This window comes from Neodiprion fabricii, chromosome 6, assembly GCF_021155785.1.
Source record: "Neodiprion fabricii isolate iyNeoFabr1 chromosome 6, iyNeoFabr1.1, whole genome shotgun sequence".
NCBI lineage: Eukaryota > Metazoa > Arthropoda > Insecta > Hymenoptera > Diprionidae > Neodiprion > Neodiprion fabricii.
Window position 1 is genome coordinate 17,217,390 of NC_060244.1, and position 22,061 is coordinate 17,239,450.

The window sequence follows — 22,061 nt, forward strand, 5'->3', positions numbered from 1 at the left end:
GAGTGTAAAATGAAAGTACGCTGTATCTCGACGCTGATTTGTTATACCGCATTATTGTGTCACGACGTAGCGTATTTCGGTCGAATACTTGATTTTCTTACTGTTCAACGGTCTCGTCACGACCGACTCGAATAAGTTGAACGCGGATAGGTTCGTAAAAATAATGAGATCCGTGCAGCTGCTGGGGTTAACGATATACCAAAATTATTGTACATAAGTACGTAGAAAATAAATAATGCACCTCATTAATAATACACAGGATAGTCAGCGGCAAACCTCTCGAGTGCGTATATACTTATTATATTCTGATAGCGCAACACAAAATGGCGGCGTGCCAGTACTTTTTCGCCATAAAATAAAGCTCGGTCGTCCCGCCTGCATATTATACGCGCCTCCGTAAGCTCTACCCATTAAATAAACCACCTGACGGATAAATTTTCGATTTTAATAATCCGACGCACTCTTATATCCGACAGATTAATCATTTCCAGCAATTTGCAGCGGCCACGCATCAACGGAATATCATTATCATTTCTTCCTCGATTGCAGCCCCCGGAATTTGTTTTATCGAAGAAAAATCGTACATCATCACATGCTTCGTGCGTGATATCGTTCGGTTTTGTTGTTGTTGTTTTATCATTTTTTTTCTCTCTCTTTTAGAACAAAGTGTTTCAGAAATTCGATCAGTTAAAATTATCGGGTCCGTAGGTCGAAGCTGATTCATTTTGGCATGTGTGTAGTGGATATAAAAATGAAACCGACTTTTTGAAAAAATAAATTCGTTAATTTTTACCTCTCGTACGATTCTAACAGGCTTTTTATTCACAGAATTTGTTTACTGAGGAGGAAATCATGCGATTTGGAAGACGGGTCCTCGACGTTGGCAATTACCGACACACAACGTGACGTCTTACGCTAACAATAAGATGTTTTTATGCTTCCATCTGTTGGCTGAAAGGTGAAACTTAAAGCGTGTCCTTACAGCCAAGTGATGATGAGCATGATTCCATTATAGATCAGCCAGGAGGAGATAACTGTCATTGGAAAAAAGATTAATCATTTCACGTTCTCCAGTTCATTATTTTATTATATATACCGTGGTATTTTATTTCTGCTTTATTCACGACAGAAAATGAGATCTTTCAGTTATCGTTAGACGAGTAACGTTATCGTCGATCAGTAGGGCTGGTTAGGCAGATTCGGTAAATAGATGTAAGGTTGAACATTTGGGGTAATAATGACGAAGAGGTCTAAAATTCTTTCGAATTTCTTTGTCCCACAATCTTTGTTTAAATGACATACTCCTGTAAAACACTTTCAAAGATTGTACATTCGGACTTTTGAAATTTGTCTAACCACAAGACATTCAATTTTCTATTACTTGTAGAGAAAATGTCGAGGAACAAATTTGCGTTACACCGAGGAAAATTTTTAAATACGGTTACCATACATTCTTTATTACCTTCATTATTTACCATAACAAAAAAATACAGATCTGGGTACAAAATGAAAATATTATAATAGTAATGGTGGCAACTTGACCGACGTTGCCGAATGACAGCTGGCACGCTTGCCAACAGTCGGTAAAATCGTTTCCGTCTCAGCGTGCGTGAATGCGGAACATACCGACGGCCGGATGTCTGTTACCCGGCGAGCAGCGAGACGTGACGTTGCTGGTAGCCGAAAGCACCTGCCTCTGATCGGCCGTCGGAGACCACAAAGAGCATTTTCGTTCAAGATTTCGTCACGCTTGTCGTTCCGATAATAGTTCTCGATCTCGCCGCGCGGCACCACGGTCAGCACGACAAGCTCCTCGTCCAAATTCAAGTTGAATTCAGCATTGGAGGCCGCAAGGTGCAGACCGAGCGCCAGGAGGAAAATATGTCGATTCTACGCGAGTGTCTGGTGAATTTGTCATACTCTAAGTCGCACGCCGAGTCGAAAATTGTGATGTAAACCCGCGACGAATATGAGTGTCTCTCAGGAGATTGCTGCCACTGTCGTGTGCAGGGAAGTCTTCGATGAATCTTCCCATCCGTCTCATGAAGGTACGTTTACTTTTCACCCTTTATACCCGCAATTTGAATCAGAAATTTCGCCGGTCGATACAGAAGTCGTAATTAATCATGGAGTAGTTTTAAATCTACCTTTTTTCAATCGCGCGCAATTCAAAAGCTCTTTTCAGATTGCATTTGTAACAAGCTAAAGTTCGGCAAAAGACTCAACGGCTAAGCATAAATTTGTCTTGCTTATCTAATCTGCGTTTGATTATTATCGATCAGGTTCTTGTCACTCGCTTATAAAATTTATCGCGTAAACTTAACGGTTATACCGCGATGATGAACATCTGTCAAAAAAGATACAAACCTTCTGACAAATCTCTACCGAAATAGTATCGATAAGTTGGTGTTGAATCGGAATCGAATCTGAATACGACGATCATTTTCAAAATTCGCAATTCCTCAATAAGTCATATGCAACTTCTCCGTAACAAAGTTATACTCCAAAACTATAGAAGCAAACGGCGTTTATTACGTTGAGAAGAATCTAACCGGATATTAATTGCAGACTGACAGCAATCAGTAACAAAAAAAAAAAAAACCTATCAACATATATAAGATAAGAGTTTAATATATACACATGATACCTTTTTTTCAAGAAGTTGTATTTTCCGATACATTAGGTAAAAGAAAGCAATGGCACCGATTGTTTTTGAAAATATAAAAATCCGAACGGACTTTGAATTCCGGCTTCTATTGTGTCCGTGTAATCCATGTACGTTATTGTTTATTTACTCCAAGGTAGCCTGAACACGGCGTATAGTTCACTCGGCGAGGAAAATCAATAGGGGCCGCACTGCGGGGAAACTTCTGTCGTCAACCGGCGACGTTACCGAGTCCATATCTGCGTCGTATGGGCTCAAATTTTCGGTTAAAAAATTTCCCCATGATCCACAAGGAGCGAGGATTTTTCCTACGGAATTTTCCACCGTTATTGTGATTGCGAAAGAATATTTACGGCCTGTGTATCAAGACGGCAATTGATTAACTCTTGTCCAGTAGTGACAGCTGGTGGCTGTCGGCCTCGTCGCCCCCTCGGGTCCTGCACGCATGCATCACCTGTCAAAACAGTCTTGATGGAATTTTTAATCACACTTTTGAAACGCTTTGAATTGCCGTTTTTTCAAGGGGTCATTTTGTTCGTCCGTTTTCGCGATCCTCGCAGGCGCACAGCGCTCACAGGCTTTTGACGCTCGTCAAGTACTAGGATGAAAAAATATGCCGAGGCTAGTAACGTTACCGTGACGATTCATGTTTGAGGGAAAACTGGCAAGTATTTTGCGACTTTAGTATTGTCTGAAATTGAAAAAATAGAACAAAATATGACACGCTCGTATTTGGATAGTCAAGTTTCTTTAAGGGAGGGGTAAGGTTTCAGCGTAAAAAAAAAACACTTTTTTTGTGAATTTTTTTTAAAAGTATGGATTGAGCAAATTAAGTCAAACCTTTTGTACATTATTAGGTATACTTTTAACAATATTCTGTAATTTTTCCATGCGGAAATATTGAAAAACAAGCCGGTGACGGAGCTTGCTCCAGAACGTCTCAGAAAAAAACAATTTGCGGTGTTCACTATATCTCGTTCGGAAATGATCTGAAATCAAAAACCATTAAAATTTAGTAAAAATATCATCAAATCCTCCCCCCAACGTTCTATGATTATTTTTTTTTTTCATTTACAAATTTTTGGTGGCCATCTAAAGTGTAAACTGCTATTTTCCACGAAAAATTCTGCTATTTTGTGGGTGGGAAACCCCCTTATTGTAAAAAAAAATTTGTAACTAAACCCTGGGGGGAGGTATTTTATATGTAGAAAATGTGTACCAAGTTTGAAATGAATCGGTCAAGTAGTTTTTAAATGGCAGTGAACACGGACTTTCAAAAAGTAGTTTTGAGAAAAAATCACAAGCGTACAACGACAAACTGACGCTCGTCTCTCGTTTTAATGTACAGTGTATAGTATACATAAATATAAAATATGTCTTTATGGCTTTACTCACCTGTCTTTCATTACTAAATAAAATATTCTCGAAACAGGATAAATGAACCAGAACGATAGAAGTCAATAAGCTGCATACCTGCTATCAGAGCTGTAATGTTAAAGGGCAGGAGACTAACTAGACAATAATTTCAAGAGTTTTGCTCGGATCGACTCAAAATTTTGGGAATATATTCTTGAAATGTTCAACAATAAGATAAGAAAAAAAAAACGATTTTTCGAAAGTGCAAATCCTTACCCCCCCCCCCCTTTAATGGCATTGGAAACTTGAAAATAGTGCATTTTTTTCCAACGTTTCGTTACAATGTTCTGATGATAACCAGCCGGGTTTGGTTGAACGAAGAGTTGGAGCACGGAAAAAGTTATTTAAAATAATTCTCAGAAGTGTCATTGGCGCGCCAATTATGGTGAACAAGAATGAAACCACATCTCTATATATATACTATGTAATACAAATGAACTTCAGCAGATTCGAATGACGGAAGGTCATATATCAAGGTCGTGAGGAAACTTTTCATGAATACAGAAGGTTCAAAATGATTAACCTCTGCTATTCTTTACTTAATTTAAATGTTTTTGGGCTTATTTTGTTCATTGTTACGTAATCACATTCAGAGATTAACTGGATGAAATTTAAAAAAATACTTATTGGCTCATCGTGACCGGAACAAGAAAGTCAGAAATCAATCATTCCGAACAACCGAATTATGAAACCTGTTCTCATATTGTCGACGTCTTAGCTTGTACACTATTCGAATTTGCTCAAAATCATTTCTATTGTGTAGCAGAGTTGCTGTTTAATTCGTGTTCACTTTCATTGGCGCAAGCAGCACTGCTGGTGATGTTTCAAACGGTTTTTTCTCTTTTCCTAACTTTTCATTCAAACCAGCTGATTCAAACTTCGTCCTCAACGTATTCGTTCTTGAATCGCGCCATTGGACATACATGCAATAAATCAGTGCAAAGAATACTTATAATATCTGCATTCGCTCATTACTGAACCCTGATTGTTCACCGTATCTTGTCGGTTTCTCAATCAATATAATCTCGTTCTAATTCGCGGCTGACGATGAGAACTAACCGTATCGAGTAATTTGTGACCAATCGGAAGACTTGCGAGGGTAACAGCTGTACAAGCCAAAGCTTCGGTATAATGCAGAATTATTCACGTATCAACACACAAGCTTATGATTTTTCATGCAAATAAACTATGTTACGCGAATGAATGACTGATTGTTTACTGGACGCTAACTTGGACGTCGTTTCAGATTACACTTTTACTTTTTGAGGGATAAATAAATGATCGTTTTTCAGTAAAATTACTGATTGCTCAGATTTGTTGTTTATCTACTTACAATTATTAGGCTCTGTTAATCTTCAGACGGAAACATTCATTGTTTGAACAGAGAACATTCCGATTGGAAGTATAAAATATTCATTGTTTATTGACTCAACTCGTGCAATACCACTTCTCTCAACAAGATTGAAGTTGATAACGTTAACGTAACAATAAATTTTAGGAAAAATTGCTGTTTTGTAATTTTATGGATTGTCCAAAATTCAGTAAACCGTAATAAATCTGTGCACTCGTATTTTACAAACTCAACTAGTTCAATTTCGTACTAAATTTTCTAAGTAGTGTGATTTTTTGCCCATGCTATGTAACGTTAACGTTACAAATTTCATTCTCCTTTGTCTCGCAGTTTCTTTTATCGTCCAAAGGAAGGCTGATTTCGTAAAAGTGATACGCTATATTTTTTCCTTGTATATTTTCTAAAACTTCTACAAAATCAGTAGGAATTCTTCGGGATATGCAGGAAAAAAGTTTTGAACCAATTTAGGCGATAATACTAAGAAAAATTCATCAGTTGCGCTAGAGTATTTATTGAGAGAACAAATTACATATTTTCGCTGACAGCATTAATATTACCGTTAAAAAAAAGCCAGCTTTCAAGTCATCTTGCAGTATGAATAACAACAGCTTCTGAATTCGGCAGTATGAACACATAAATCATCAATTAATTATCTACACAGTGGTTCCATCCTCTTCCTGAATGCATTACTCATCGTACCAAAACTTTGCGATAAACAATTACATACTCGTTAAATTAATAAATATCAAATATGTTAGACTGTATCCAAAAATCAATTATTTTTTTTTTTTTTTTTTTTTCAAAAAATATTATAAAATTAAAAATGGATATACAATTTTTTTGTTAATTTATATATACATGAAACATTTAAAGCTACTTTTCATAATTATACAAACTTATCTCAACTCGTAATCATTATTTCGCCGACTGCTGGTTAACTTGTTAATTAACTGGAAAGAATCTAATCAAGCAAAGTCGTTCTGCAGTAATTAATTTTACGATAGCCGTATTTGAACTTGTAAAAACTGTTTTTCATTTCTCTCTCTCCATTATATGTAGAATTGAAATTCAATCGACGTGTATGGTAAAAGCGTTTATTTTCTTTTTAACCAACAATATCACCCTTAATTACCATAACGTTACCGCATATTTGAGGAATGTCGGAAGACTATAATTGGATCACGGAGTGCGCACAGGCATTGGCGTACCTAAAGTATTATCAGCATAATTTCTCGAACTGTGTTATTTTCCATTAGCACGATTACCCGACATCGTAGCTCGTTCTTTGCCAGCCACGTTGACTGAAGTCAGTCAACGCCTACCGTAACGATCCTCTTGACCGTTGACCTCCACGGGCGTAAGGTACACGGTGTCTAATTTTTGCCGTAATTAATCCGTAATTTAATTAATATTACGCTTTATACTTTGGAGAAATTCGTTCACTGCGTCCGGATTAACCCATTCGCTTTTTTGTATTTTCGTTTCTTACGAGTTTCTTCAGATATACTGCAACATTAAATAATTGTTAAATAGGTGTATGTAATAAGGGTAAGATATTCTCACATATCTATTGCCGCTATTTATTTTGTAGAATTATTCTTACGTTGCGAATAACGCAAGTTAAAAAAAAAACTCAATTTCTTGACCATGTCCAAAACATCTGAAAATCGTCGAAAAAGTGTTGCTTTACTCAAATAAAGGAATTTTCAGTCAATGTTTTCATTTTCAAGGGAACGGGTTAACTCAACCTGATTATAATAAATAAGCCGGTCCATAAATTTTTGGCCTGATTTTTAGCGGACAATAATTTTGATCTGGATTCTATTTGGATACGATGTGATTTATACTAAGATATAAACGTCCTCGTATTCTTATGCCTCGGGTCTTAACGCATTTACGAAAAAAACGTTGATCAATATTATCACTTTTCTCCATTTAATCTTTGCCTTTGATTTTTCAGCACTTTCAGTGACCAAAAAAAATACAAATCGATATATTTTCTGTCTAAAAAAGTTTGATTTGTCCAAATATGAACCCTATTTTAAGGCAGATTCTCAAGAATCGCAAAAAAAACACACTTTTTCTTGACACTTTGATTACTGTATACAAAATAGAGACAGTAAATCTATTTTAATAATTTTTTTATGTTAATAAATGGACATTTTAGAAAGTATCCAAAAATTGTTAGAGCGGGATAAGGATCGGATAATAATTAAATCGGTTTAAATATTCTATAAATCCTGAATTTTCGGAATATATTCTATGTATTCCTGGAGAATTCTTGTAGAGATTTAATTACGATCCGGTTTTCATCCCACTCTAAAAATTTCAGAATATACTCTTAATTTCTACTTTTTCAGACAAGAAGATGAAAACAATTTGTGTTCTCGGCATTCGTATACACTAAACCTACAACGCTGAAATCGGGTTTTCGACGGTTCCTAATGATCTACTTCGGGAAAAGTCAGGGAAAAACAGATTTCATAATCGGAGAAAATAGACTTCCTAGACAAAAAACACGTCAGGTCATGTTTTTTCCGATGCCAAAAAATGTTGAAGCATATCGAAATTTTAGCCGTGTCGAAATTTTCACCCAAAGAAGTTTAGTATCTCTTAGTTGTTCCAAATACCATAACTTCAATTCAACAATTTCGATATAGTTAGATTGTAAAAATGATTTAGTCAAGCGAATTCCTTGATTCTACAAAAACAGTTCTCGACGCGATTGAGTGAAGTATTGATTTGAGTGAATCTTTTGTGTTTCCGAAATTGAGTCAACTAAATATCATTTCATTTGAAGTTAATGCGTTGATACTCCAAGTCGCATGTTCGTTGAAAAAAAGAATTAGGCACTTCTAATAAAATAATTACATGAATCTAGCCAATAAAAAATTGACACTGATCGAATGCCATAATTCGTTGATCTAACCGAAGCTTGTTTGACGTAAATGATTGAATCAGTTGTACTAATTTGTTTGCGAGGTAAAAGAAACACCACATGCTTTGAAACAAGTAGAGAATATATTCATCGTAAACATGAGTATACTGGTACTGTAAACGGCCACTAGGCGTTGAACTCTCTTGCTACTGAAGTAGCTTCAGAGATAGTTATAAAACCGGGTAGTTTGCTAGGATTACAGATACGGATAATGTGAGATGAATATGTTATCAGACGAGTTGCAAACGAAGAAAGCATGATATTAAGTTTCGAGTGATCAAAATTGACATTGACTACAAATAAACAAAAACTATTAACACATATTCAATTTGTACTTTTGCATTTACCCATTAAATATCGAGTATATGTCGAAAGATTTGGAGTCATCAGAATCTCTTTATTGACGTGATTCGAAGAATACGTTATGTAAGCTTGAATAACTCGAATGTTAAGTCAATGCCAAAGATTTAAAGACCAGCCACTGAAATCTCGACTCAAAAAAAAAAACTTAATTGGAAGAAGCTCATTTTTTTCTGATACAGCAGCTTCATATTATTATAACAAAACGATTAAGGTGCGTTCAATCAAATTTTTAGCCATTTCAATCACACATTTTCGTGATACGAAATTCACATTATCGCAATTAACTCGCGCCCGTGTTATCTTTAATAAATCGATAGTCAGCATGATCACTCTAATGCTGGATTCAATTCTATGTCAAGTTGTCACAAGTATTTCGTCGGACAACATTATTTTGTTGGATTAAGTAAGTATGGCGTTCGTCGCATTTGACTACAGCATGTAGTTGAATGAAACGAACATGACTTGACTCAAATAATCGTTTCCCTCCGCGTACAAGCGACACCTCCAACGTACTTTCAGCGAGGTATCCAGCTTCGTTTCGATGTCAGCAGTCCAATTTATCGTCGATTACAGGTGTAACTCCTCTTTCGAGAATGAGCTGTTGAATCAAATCGAGATTTTTAAGTCGGACATTCCCTGTTGCAGAGGTTGTCGACTATGCGACACGGCTGGGAATCGACCCGGAGGCTGAGCCGCACCTCTTGGGCCTTGCCAAGGACGGCCTCATGGCTGCTCTGCCCAAGGGATGGTCCCCTTGCTTCCACGAGGCGACTGGAGCCTGGTACTACTACCAGGCTTCTACGGGCACCACCACCTGGGAACATCCTCTTGACTCTGTCTACAAAGAGCTGGTAGAGAACGCGAGGAAAGGAAACCGGCAACCGAGCATTGGTGAGTCTTGCTGTGGTCAAAATTAGACTAGTGTAGCATATAATTGATTGAATTGTGATTACAGAAACAAAATGAATCACAATGCGTATTTGTGTGTGTGTTTTTTTTTTTTTCTCTTTACAATTAGGATGGAATAAAATATACAAATTACAACTGTAGGTGATTTGTATTATTCAGAAAAAACAAAATATATTATGTTTGTGATTGCGACTAATTATGTTTAATAATTGTAATCGGATCGAATGAAGAATTTAATGACGTTTGAACATTAAAATTGATATCTGTTCAAATGTTTTTAGTATATTTATTCGATCTGATCATAATTATCCGGTGTAATCAATTACTGCATTTGAAATCAAAATTTATTGCGGATGTGTGAAACGTGATGTAATCACAAAACACAAATGTGATTCGTATTTCAGTTTATACCTAACTACAAACTACAAATGCGACTTGTGTTCGATGTTTTTCCGATTCTAAAATGGAAATGGATTTGTTATACTGCTGAATTTTAGTATTTCCGGCATTTTCACGATTGCTTAATATTTTGTTAACCGAAAACTTTTTTCATATTTTGGATTATTTTGTCTTCGAACACCTTACTATTCTGTAACATCTTATAAATGTGTTGCTGAATTCTTTCAGGTGTTTCGAAATAGTTTCAATTTTCAATACAAAATAAGTTATTACTGCAAAACGACTGGTTTAATAAAATCTCGTTTTCTTTTTGGAATAATGTAGGCATGAGTAAGTTTATTTCATGACAATTTTGGTATGTTTATTTTTTCTATTTTAGAGTAAGCCTGAATCAATATGATATACGGTAATTTGTTCTGAGCTTTGATAATTCCCGCCATTGATATTTGTTCACCTCTTTCTATTTCTTTCCTATTTACTGAGGATTCATCTCGTATGTCTGTTTTTTTTTTATGATGTACAGTTGGATTCGTACTTAGAAGTAGTATGGGGCATGTGTTTTTTTTTTTTTTTTTTTATCCTGCTTTTAAATAAGCATTGATCCCTGTTGAGTGATAATGATAAAATGTTGAATATAATGATTGAAGTTATCATTCGTAAGCCAATAACAGATATTTAGTTATTTGACTCATATATTTCGAGTTCTCATCGCCTATCGTGATATTTAATAAGAATGTCAGTTTTTGTCTAAAATAACCTCTTCCAATTTCAACCAATGTTCACGTTTTCATATTTCTAGAATTTCAAAAACAGGTTTTTACAGAAATATCGGTTTGCCCCTCGCCTGTATGTCTGTTTGTCTGTCGTTTTCTTGGACAAAACTTCCGTGATGATCTCGCTAATGCCGCGTTGAAATAATTCTGCAACTTATGTCGAAACATCTGCTTTACGCGATGATTATTGTATGAATTTGAGTGTCAAAGCCTTGAGCAAACATCGTGAGCCAAACACATTTACATTCTTCATACATCGGCAGCAAACCTGGTACATCGACAAATAAATTCACTCAAACCTGGTTTCACGGTCACCACATTTTTCACGCAAGCAGGCTTGTTCAAGTTCTGTTTTGTTCTATTCTATTCTAACTTTATCACTATATTAGGTTACATACAGAGCGGCCCAGGGTCGAGGCACAAGTTCCCTCCCGTTGACCCTTGATCCTGACAATGAGTTATCGATTTTCCCACCCGCAAGCACCTGGAAATATATGAGGTCTGTTGAACGTTGGCATGCTTTTCCGCCTTGCGCTCTGCGGATAGAACAGCTTCGTTTGTAAACCAGGCTCTCGTCGTCAATAGATTGCCCCGATACTTTTCAAGTTTTTGCTCAGAATTCTCCCGATGCTTTATCGGCTCGTCACTCATTTACGGTATTGGCCAGATTCTAATTTGGCAATTAAAAATTACTAATTATTTTTATATGTCATTTGATTATATTTATTAAGGTGAAATAAGATACAAGTTACGTTTGTATTTTGTAATCGGGATGTAATGAACACACAAATTATATTTGTATTGACATATTTCTGAGGGCCCACGCAGTGGACATCACCTCCATGATATAACGATGTGACGAGGTTCCCGATTTTTTTTTTTTAGAATAAGATGAACTTCGTGAGGGCTCAAAGTTCTTTGAAAATTTCTTTATTGATTTCAAAATTTCGATTTATTGTAATAAATGAGATATTGAAAAATCCAAGTAAAATATTGTTTGAAATAGTTTTCCAAATACGCGAAATAATTAGTAACCCTTCATATAAAAAAATTATAGGAATTGATGGGTTGTCAGTAAAAAAAAAAAAAAAACTCGATTAGCTGCGTTTTCGACATAATTTAACGATGAAAACTATTGTTTTTACATTTTTACTATAAAAATTGAGAATGAAAATATCGGGATGTGGGCGTGATCACTAAATTTTCAAAATTATTTGACCTAGTATCGCTTGAACGTAAAGATATTTGTCCTTAATGGTCTCACTCAAAGTATCATGTACCGAATTTTTCATCCGGCAGATAGAAGTGCAGACATAACGCCTTGCGAAGCATGTTTACTTATTTTCATGTGCCAGGAAGCGCTGTACTGTAATCTACGTTCTAAATTTGAATTCGTAAAAATTCACTAATTTTCAGTTATACTAGTATACCACTGGATAAAACCAGCACATACACCTACACCGACGATTTAGTGATTTTTCATCGATATTACACTGATTTTTTACAGTCGTATCCTTATTACTGATTCATATTTAGAGATATCGTACGTAAATCTGGGTTTTCACATTTTTGATCTCCGAAAAAATACTCATTGCAGTATCAATTTACCAATGGCCGTGATGGTATTAAGTAAAACGAACAGAAACGCTATTCGTGATTTTTTTTTTTTATAGAGTAACCCGTCATCAACTGCCATGATTTTTTCTTTCAAGGGTTACTGATTTTTCACGCAGTTAGAAGAACATTTCGAACAATTTCTCGTGTGGATTTCATTTCTCTCTAATCACGAAATATGAACCTAATTTGTAATTCATCTTCAAACATAAGTAATTAATAATTACAATGCTGAACTTATTAACGTTAACGTAACGAAATGCGGAATAAATGGTTGTACAATTTCAGAACGACATTCAAAGAGTTGACTTGCCAAAATATGAACATCCATGTTGAAGTAGAGTTACTAATTTCAACCACATTAAAAATTGTAATTATATCTTGTCCAAAATTGCTGATTTCTCATGCAAGAATTGATTTCCGTCAATAAAGTCCGTGGATTTTTCTCTACCAGTGTTGCAGTATTTTTTCCATAACTCTCCGGCCTCACCAATGTCTCGATTTCAGATGAAGATTCGAAAGCAACAACAAAGGACCTCGAGTCCCAGGAGGATGTGACATCTCCTAAGGAGATTGCGAAAACTTTGTCTCGTCCAAAGCTTCCGGCGAAGCTTGTACCACTGAGAAAGTCGAAAACCGAGATAGTGGCCGCTCGAAGAAATGAGTTCAAGGTCGAAAAAACCCAGCCGCGGAAGGAAAACGACATCGTGAAACTCGACAACTCGTTCAGCTCGTCGAGCGACAGAGCCAGCAGGGATTACACGAACCTGCGGTTCCAGGATCCGAATTTTTACGAGAGCCCGAAGCTGCTCGAGGTGCTAAAAGCTTCGGAAGAGTCGGAGGAGTCGAAGGTTCGAGGCAAGGAATTGGACTTGCAGGAAGTCCTCAAGAGGTCCGAATCACTGAGTCCGCGATACGAGCAGGAGTGGGAACAATTGTCGAGCAAGTTTGGCTCGGAGGAAAACATCATTGACATTGATAAGCTGAGTATAAACTCGCTGAACAAGTCGGATGCGGTCGTCGAGAAATCCGAGGAGGAAAAACAACAGGCGAGGCAATCGAGCCGTATCAAAGAGTTGACTCTTAGCGGCGGTGGTTCCATGTTCTTGAAGAGTAACAGGAGCAGAGATGCGAACGCCTGCGGCAGCCTCGACGAAGATGTGCAGAACGATTTTTACGGCGTTCTACGATTTGAGGATAAAAATACATCGTCCGTTGGCGACAGGCCGAAATCAATCCTTCGCGAGAAGAATTCTGAAGATGGTGAGTTTTTCATTCTAATCGCAAGACCTTGTCACGTCCGTAAACCACGGAGATTAGATAATCGTTGAACAGCTACGGTGATTCATCTCGTCTAGCACGCAACTCGGTCGTATCGCGCGTTCCCGCCAAAGCTGTTACGCGAGTAATATGTGTATTATTGTACCTTATGCATCATTTTTATTTCGATCTACTGGGTAAAAGAGAAAACCGACCTCCACTTCACGACGGAAATACGAGATATGTGTTTACTCGGGAGTCGACTGACGGATGTCTGGGGATATGACGAGAGAACTGCGCTTGATTCGTGATTCCTGAAAAGTTTGTCATTCCAGTTTATAACTTGCAGCAATTTTTTGTAGCTTATTCTACATGACACCGTAAAGTATCATGTTTCAAGTATTCTGTGTCGTCTAAGAAGACAATTAGCCACAATAGATAAGCCTGACTGGCTAGGTTTAGGTTAACCGTTTATAAGCACGTATACAGTGTCAATCGCTAACTACAGAATAGTTGAAAATAGATTTATTTTTAATATCAGGATTGGAATAGTTGACAACTTTCAGACTATTCATAGAATCTCTCTTGAGCTGGCCTCAAAATTCTTATGACACTGCCTAGAACTTTGTGATTTTTAACTGTGGCTTCAAATCTAAAACAATCAATTTAGTTATAAGGATATTCGATAATTCAAAATTTTCTAGCCAATGAAAATACTACTTTTCAGGATTTTAAATTCTTTTCGTTTTTAGATTGAATTGTATGTAATGTTTAAGGGTTTCGAAAGTGACAGGAATATTTGGAGTTCAACGACTTCTAATTTCAGGTCGACGAGTGATAGTTTTTTTGTAACATGTAAGAATCATAGTGTTCAAAAAACAGGCTTCAGTACACATACAGAAATTGATTCTGTGACGGTTAATTTTTCTCCGTTGCCAATGTCAGCGACTAGGGAAAAAAATGAGCTGTTGCAAATCAGTTTCTGTATTTGTACATTAGAAATGATACTTCAATAACAGAATCAACCGAATTTAAAAAGCTTACAATTGATACGGTTAACACGATTTTCTTCCCATTTCGAATCAGCATCAAGCTTACGATCCGTTTACAGACGACAAGCCCGTAGAAGAAGAGCGTAAGAGCGTCCGATTCGACTTGGAGAAAGAAGTAGACGTGAAATTCACGTATTCGGGATCAGAGGAGGAGTGGGACACGGAATCGGACGAGCCCAATATGCGAATATCGGCGACTGTGACGATGAAGAATCTCATGAGCTTCGAGGGTGAGGATTTGGAATTAGAAAAATCGGCGCCAACCGATGTTGGCTCGTGTATGCAAGGCGAGTCAGTCGGCGATAAGCTCCCGGATTTGGAAGAACCGAAGAAGGATAATTTGGGTGAAAAGTCTAAGATGATATCAAAGCAGCCGAAGATCGTGGGAAAGAGATTTCTGGTCGAGAATGTAACAGAAAACGAGCACTTCAACCAAACGTCGAAAGACAAGTCGTGCAGCGATGCGACCGACGGCGGTGGCGACTACGTGCCAAGCAAGTTCGAGAACGTGAGGAATATCGACCTGCTCTCGAAGAGCGAAAATGAGAGCACGACGACCCTGAAGAGCACCGAGTCACGGCCCAGCGTCCTCGACGAGATACGCAGGAGCAAGGAGATGATGCTTGAGTCGATGAAAAGGAGCGATATGCGGGCGAAGAACGAGCTCCAGAAGGAGAAGGACGACGCCTATCACCTGATGAAGATCAAGCTCGACCTTGAGTCGGCGAGGAACCAGCGAGAGAAGGCGAGGGCCAGGAGCCAGATGACGAAGAATTTTCAAGCGGTGAAATCGGCGGTAAGGAGAGAGCGTGAGAAGGAGATACAGGACCTGAAAGACGACTTCCAAATCAGGTACGAGGACACGAAGACTGAGTACGAGGCGATGTTCCTCGAGGAGAAAGGCTACCTCGAGGAGAACATTAAGGAGAGACTCGCCGAGCTCAGGGAGGATATGAAGCAGCGGGAACAGCTGGAGGTCCAGAACCTCGTCGCCGAGATGGACAAGACTCGAGTTGAGGAGCTGAACAACCTTCGTAGCGAGCTTGAGACCTGCTACGAAAAGGAGAAGCAGGAGATTCTGAAGAACTTGAGGGTTGAACTGGAGGAGAAGAAGCTGGAATTGCTCGAACACAGAAATCGAGAGATCGAGAAGCTGAAGAGTGATTTCGAGAAGTCTTTGGAGGAGGAAAAGGCGTTGAAGCTCGTTGAACTCGATCTTGGAAAGCAGCACGCCGAGAAGGTCAAGGCCTTGAAGACCAAGCTGGAAAAGGAATTCGAAGACACTGTGATGGAGCTTCGTTTGCAGCAGAGGGAGAAGATATCCAAAGTAACCGAAGATCACGAGGTCAGCCTCGCCGAAATCTTACGGGATTTCAGAACGGAAGTAAGTTGTCACAGCTTTCAAAAGTTACAAATGTGTAGAACTGATTGGAAATTTTTATCAATTCAATCCACTGCTTAGAAGAATATTGTAACGGTGATCTGCAATCGTATAATATTTGGACTGGAAAATGTTTCTTCTATTCAATTTCGTCTCTGCATCACATTCACTTTTCAGTCCACTGGATTCTTTGACCCTTATTGTAATTTTAAATTTGTTTGTCCAGTTCACTACATTCCTTCAGTTACATAAGGTTCTAATATCAATTTAATATTGTGCCCACATTATACTTTTGCAATAGTTACAAGAGAATATAGTAAACGTGAAAACGTGGATTTTCTGGTTACAGCTAGAAATTCATATTTATTTTGTACCGCGAACTATATTTTTCGGCTATGGTAAAAAACGTCATTAATAAGGACTGTACAGCAGCCGCAACTAGACATTTTTCCACAAATGGAATAAGGTTCGGTATTCCTTGAGACGGTAACCGGAAAAATGCAATTTCAGGAAGATCTTGCGCGGAAGGAGTACAAGCAACGTTTGGAAGAAGTACGAGCTTCGTTTTCTCGAGACATCGAGAAAGAGATGAAGAAGCAAAGCGAACGTTTAGTTCGTCCTGACTCGATGGATTATGAGAAAATTCGTTGCGAGAAACGGCTGGTTGAGGACAAGTATAAAACGCTCAAAGAAAAGTACCTGAAATTAAAAAACGACGTACGACTAGCCGTGGAGTCAAGAAGCAGGAGGAAAGAGGCGAATGCCACTGCGTCGGAAACCGAAAGATCGACTTCCGCGAGGACTAAAACGGAACGCACCGAGTCTGTTGATCAAAAGTGAGTTCTTGCCTCGGTTTTTGTTCTGAAAATTTATCGAGATTATTCGCTGGAGATTACATGAATTTGTAAAAATAACAGAGGGTCCGGGATTTTCCAAGTTCTCATGACAATTATCCATACAGTTTTCACACAAATTAAATTACACGTTATCGTTGTTTTAGAACATTTTTCACGCCAAAAGCGAGTTCAGTGAATTCACGCGGCTGAGACATGATTCAGTAATATTTTGGGGTTGCGATTCAAGTATTTTTTCAACCTGCACCTGTACGAACGAACATCGTAGGGTAGTATATTCTACTTTTATTTTCTGCACCGCCATGATTAGCGTGTTTTCTTTTTACTTTACCTATTATCTCATCCCCATGCTGTTCGCCCTAATATCTGGCTATAGGCCTTAACTCAATATTGCAGAGCGCCGTTAAAAAAGACGCAATCCATAACAACGCTCTCGGAAAATGTAAGTCACAATGATAATGGCGCCGAGGAAAGTGACGGCCAGAAAATAGCGGGATTTTCAAAAACACCCAGTGCCCTGAAGCTCGCTCAGAGCAAATTAGAATCGGACGACACGACAACGGCGAGCGAACAAAATTCAAATCTATTAAAGAAGAAAAAGTTATTTACAAAGAAGGCGGCTAGTACATCGAAGTTGAACAACAACGTCGAGAATCCCGTCGAAAACATCAGGAAACAGCTCGAGAAGTTGGAAGACCTGGGGGACCAATTGCCAAGCAACGAGAATGCTTACACTTTGAGATATCCGTTCCAAGACCAAGGTATTTTTTTTTTATTTTTTTCTCTACAATTAATTAAAACAAAGAAAAAAGTATCATTTCTGTCACAACCGTTTGTTAGATTTCTAATGGGTTGCGTTTACAGTACAAATGAATGACGGATTATTTGAACGAAAACTTGTACTCAGAAAAAAACTGTCTCATGCCTTTAAATGTTGGAAACGTTATGCTTAAAAAAAAATTCCCGGCTGCGCCTGTAAGCCGCAAGTGTTATTTCAGCGCCGGCGAACGCTTCATCGGACATAGAATTCTTCAGGCATCGAATCCACGTCGAGAGAGATTCCGTGAGGCGAGCCAGAGAGGCACTTCACCAGCAGAGAAATCTATTCCAGGGAAGACAGAGGGCTTGGAAGCAACGAAGCGTTAGGGCGACACTGGAGCAGCTGGTACAGGTGAAATTCAGTTTCCAATGAGTCACAGCAAGGAATTTATTTTCAAGTTTATAGAAGCACGTGATCTGAAAAAGACCAGTTCTGTAAATGGTTTAACAGATAAGCTCCAAAATTTTAGAATTGCTATGAGATTTTAATTTCTCGAGAACAAGTCACCGGATTTCAATGAGTTTGGTCTCAATCGACGCGACTTTTCGAAACTTAGAATTGAAGAGATTTTGACTTTGATAGGTTCAGTACTTTTTAATTATTCAAATAACAACATTCGAAATAATAAATTAATACTGATGATACTTTAAGAATGTATGAATGCATTCGAATTAAAATGGTACCGTGAGGTTTTTTGGATCGCTGATCACGAATCCAAGGTCAGACTTCAAAAATTTGTAATGGTGGATCCATTATAGTGGTTGAATATAAAAAAAATCGTCATAATTTCATATAATATGGTACTTGGGAGATTTTAAATCCTAAATCACGAATCTGAATTTGTAGTTCTAAATTCGAATTGGATAATGAAAAATTTTTTTTTCTGGATTTCGAATCTGCAGTTGAAAATCGGCGGTTCGAGGGCTAGCTCACGGCCAGCCTAAGCCAGCTTGCTCCAAGTTAAATCGTAACTCAAAAAGCTTTTTGAAAAACACCAAGCTTTCACGTTATTTGAACCATCATCCGGGAGTCAGATACAATCAATTCAAACTGAGATGCAGACACTTGTTTCCTAAAAAATTATACAATAGTTAAATTTTAACATCAATCGTTCGAAAAGTTGGGAGTCTCACCTGGCCTGCCTCTTCAACAGGAGGAACGCGAGTTATCGGACATGGAGGTTAGCTTGCACCGAACGCGGAGTCTCCTGGGGGAAAAGGTGATTCACTTGCGCCATCTAGAGCGATCCCTTGAGAGAGTCGCCAACGCGAAGAGGAACAAAAACGAGCAAACGGCAAAGAGCGACGAGTTAACGCTGAGTGACATCTCGAGTGCGAGTAGCGGATTCAGTTCGACCGATTTGGAAACCGACACTTTTATCGGTCAGTAAATTGCTCACCAGGTTTGTAGTTTTGCGAATTATTTGGCACATGTGTGCATTCAATGGTTATGACCGTGCGTGCAGGAAAGTCGGAGCACTATCAAGAATCGACGGAGATCATAGCCAGCCTCGAGAATCTCAATTCTGAGATTCGTGAGATATGGGGTGTGCTCAACAAAAGACAGGACAACAGTGTGCCACCTCCACCAACACTGATGTACTCGGATCTGAGGTGGCTACCTTATCAGCAGCTCACCACTCAGGCCAACAATGTCCCGGGTAATTGTTTAGCCGATTTATTATTTTGATAGGATCATTCGTCTGTTTTATATGGAATTTAAAAATTTGTCCGATATATGTTTCTGATTTAAAGAGATTTACTGGCTAACGATCGACGTTTCTTAATAATCTTATTACGAGATAGTCGTACATTGAGTATTTATGAAATTTTTATAAGTGAAAGCTAAAAATATTCCTTTGAAACTACAAAAACAGAATATTCTGGAATTATAAACAGAAGCTTTGGCATCGACACTTTACTATAAATCACGATTCAAATTTCAAACGAATCTATTACAGATTTTCAACAACTCCGAAGCGTTTTGAAACGAAGCATCGATACCCGAGCTTATGTTTTTATAATTCCAGTATCTTTTATTTATATATTTCTGAAAAGATCTTCGTAGCTTATAAATATGATAATTTGATAAATACTCAACGCACGATCATTACGCAATATAATTAGTGTAAGGATCGATTTTACGCCGACCAATTTCTTCAAAAACTGCCGCAATTAAATATGCATCGTTCGAAACTCTTTAATTACTTAAGCATCCTGAAGCAAATTCAACTATCGGTTTTCTTTTACGGAACTTCGTCAACGTAATGATACGAAAGTGATATCTATTTGATTGAATCCTGAACACTTGCATTGATATTTATAATTTTGTACCATATTCACTCAAAACAAAATTGAGATACATCAGAACATGGTTTTTTTCATACCATGCGTACAATATTCCATAAAATATTTCGTATCATTCACTCTCCCAGACTATAAGGAGAAGTTAAAATTCTCATAATTATTTATAATGACAATAATAACAATAATATTCATTAATCATTTCACATATATCTCTCCTTACATCCTATACAATATAACGATAAATAATTTAAAAATATATGCCACTCAGGTCTGACCCAGTGAGCCTTGGGGGCCACCTCCACAATGGCACTTGGGTTTCCAAAGTTTTTCACGAGCCTCGCGATTTTATTTATGAGCGCGTTGATATAATCCCGTCATTATATTCACAGTTGTTTATTATATCGCTATTGTGAAATTAGGGATCTCAAATATTTTACAGTTATCGTTCCCTGAGTAAAACTACATTTCTTCAACTGAAAATACTAATTTCGTACATTATTTATCACGGTATTCGAACTGCGATCAATAGTCTCCGTAACATTACGTCTTTTTAATATCATACGGCGCACCGAAATGTATATAATAAAAACTTTTAAAACAATATTACATAGCTTTCGAGCCGAAAAATGCGTCTCATAGTCTTTTTATCTCTACAACTATTTGAATCTGAAACACTCTCACTATTCTACACAAAATTAAATTCGAACGGGCATCAAACTACCGCCTCATTGTTAAACAACTGCCAATCGTCACGTTCTACGTACTCGATTTTAAAAAAATGTCGGAGGCTGGTGATTTCGACCTAGCGATAAATGATAGAAACAATTCTTTGCAAGCTGCATAATAATAATAAAAATCGTACATACAAATTTTCTTCTCCTTGGTCTTGTGTACTGTTTCACATAGCATTGAATTTGCGATACTCGAATACTGTATGAATCATTTTCACGATTATACAACATTTTTAACTTTCCAACAGCTTTTGGAACGCCGAACATCCAATCGAACATTTTGTCCCAGTTGACCGGTTCTCATCCACCAACGACTACAACCCAGAATATAATCGCTCAGTATGGGCCTACCAGCGGATATACGACCAGCGTTGGAAACGTCGAGAGGACGACGTCTAATCTCATGGAAAGAACCAGAAACCTAAGAGACTGGTTGCGGCAAGCGCGCGTCGAAAGTTCAGATCTAGTCAGCCCGGGTCAAGCAACCCTCTAGTTCTTATAAATTCTCGAAGGAAAGGGTATCAACTCATTTTCTACCCATTGCTCACCCGTTTGGTTCCAGTTCGTCAAAATTAGTGAAATTAATCTGGCAGCGTATGTTGACGATATTGATCCACTTCTTCTTCTTTTCTATTAGATATTACTATTTATAATTCCTAATTGACGGACAAAAATAATGAAAATTGTCCGTAAAACGATATTAGTTTTGTAAATCGGAGCGCAACAAAATGTGATGATTTAAGCACAGCTGTATTTAAAAATTACTGAAAATCTTGAACTTCGGCAGAACAGCACAATGGAAATTCAAGAAGCCCAGAAGGCCGAAGAATAAAATTCGAAGCAACTGAAGCATTTGTTACTGTGATGCGAAATAATGTGAGAAAAAAAATGGTGTTAACTGAAATGTCGCTGTTTGAAAACTGGAACCAATCGAAGGTTAGAAAAGGTTCGGATTGGGGGATTCGTACAGAGCAATAACAATGAAAATCAGGATTTCCAAAATGTGTACGTGTGTTTTTTTCGTACCAATTGATCGTGAGAAACATTGTTCCCAGATGCTTCATCTTTTTATACGTTTGCATTCATTCGTATTCTATTTAATTATAAAAAAATATTTTCTATTTTTTGACTTTCGTAAATGTTGACTCAACACGTTCTGACATTTCTACATTTTGATCATCTTTAGGTAAAGGTTAGTTAAATACTTCAAATATCAAGCTTGTACGTTT

The 22,061-nt window shown here is 37.7% G+C and overlaps 1 protein-coding gene across 7 annotated transcripts; it reads left to right on the forward strand.

Annotated features, from left to right (window-relative positions):
• Positions 1–1,823: 1,823 nt before the first annotated feature.
• On the forward strand, positions 1,824–21,804 carry LOC124184901 (centrosomal protein of 164 kDa). 7 transcript variants are annotated; one of them, XR_006871274.1, is made up of 10 exons: positions 1,824–2,048; positions 9,379–9,624; positions 12,936–13,691; positions 14,800–16,124; positions 16,632–16,957; positions 17,372–17,736; positions 17,956–18,146; positions 18,916–19,177; positions 19,261–19,553; positions 19,745–20,164. XR_006871274.1 is itself a non-coding variant. In XM_046575080.1 (10 exons), exons 1-10 carry the CDS (start codon positions 1,970–1,972, stop codon positions 21,323–21,325), a joined length of 3,990 nt encoding a protein of 1,329 aa, XP_046431036.1. In that variant the 5' UTR covers positions 1,824–1,969; the 3' UTR covers positions 21,326–21,804. The 7 variants fall into 7 exon arrangements, 6 of the variants coding, with proteins under 6 accessions (XP_046431036.1, XP_046431041.1, XP_046431038.1 ...); XM_046575080.1 differs by lacking the exon at positions 19,745–20,164 and adding an exon at positions 21,081–21,804 and having other exon boundaries at positions 19,261–19,455; XM_046575085.1 differs by having other exon boundaries at positions 19,261–19,455; positions 19,756–20,164.
• The last annotated feature ends 257 nt before the right edge of the window (positions 21,805–22,061 follow it).

What these genes read in the sequence shown, in the direction of transcription:
- LOC124184901 (XM_046575080.1), top strand. Translation starts at nt 1,970, where the DNA reads ATGAGTGTCTCTCAGGAGATTGCTGCCACTGTCGTGTGCAGGGAAGTC. An exon ending in AAACCGGCAACCGAGCATTG is followed by an intron (nt 9,625 to 12,935) that starts GTGAGTCTTGCT and finishes TCTCGATTTCAG; the next exon opens with ATGAAGATTCGAAAGCAACA. An exon ending in GGAAACCGACACTTTTATCG is followed by an intron (nt 19,178 to 19,260) that starts GTCAGTAAATTG and finishes CCGTGCGTGCAG; the next exon opens with GAAAGTCGGAGCACTATCAA.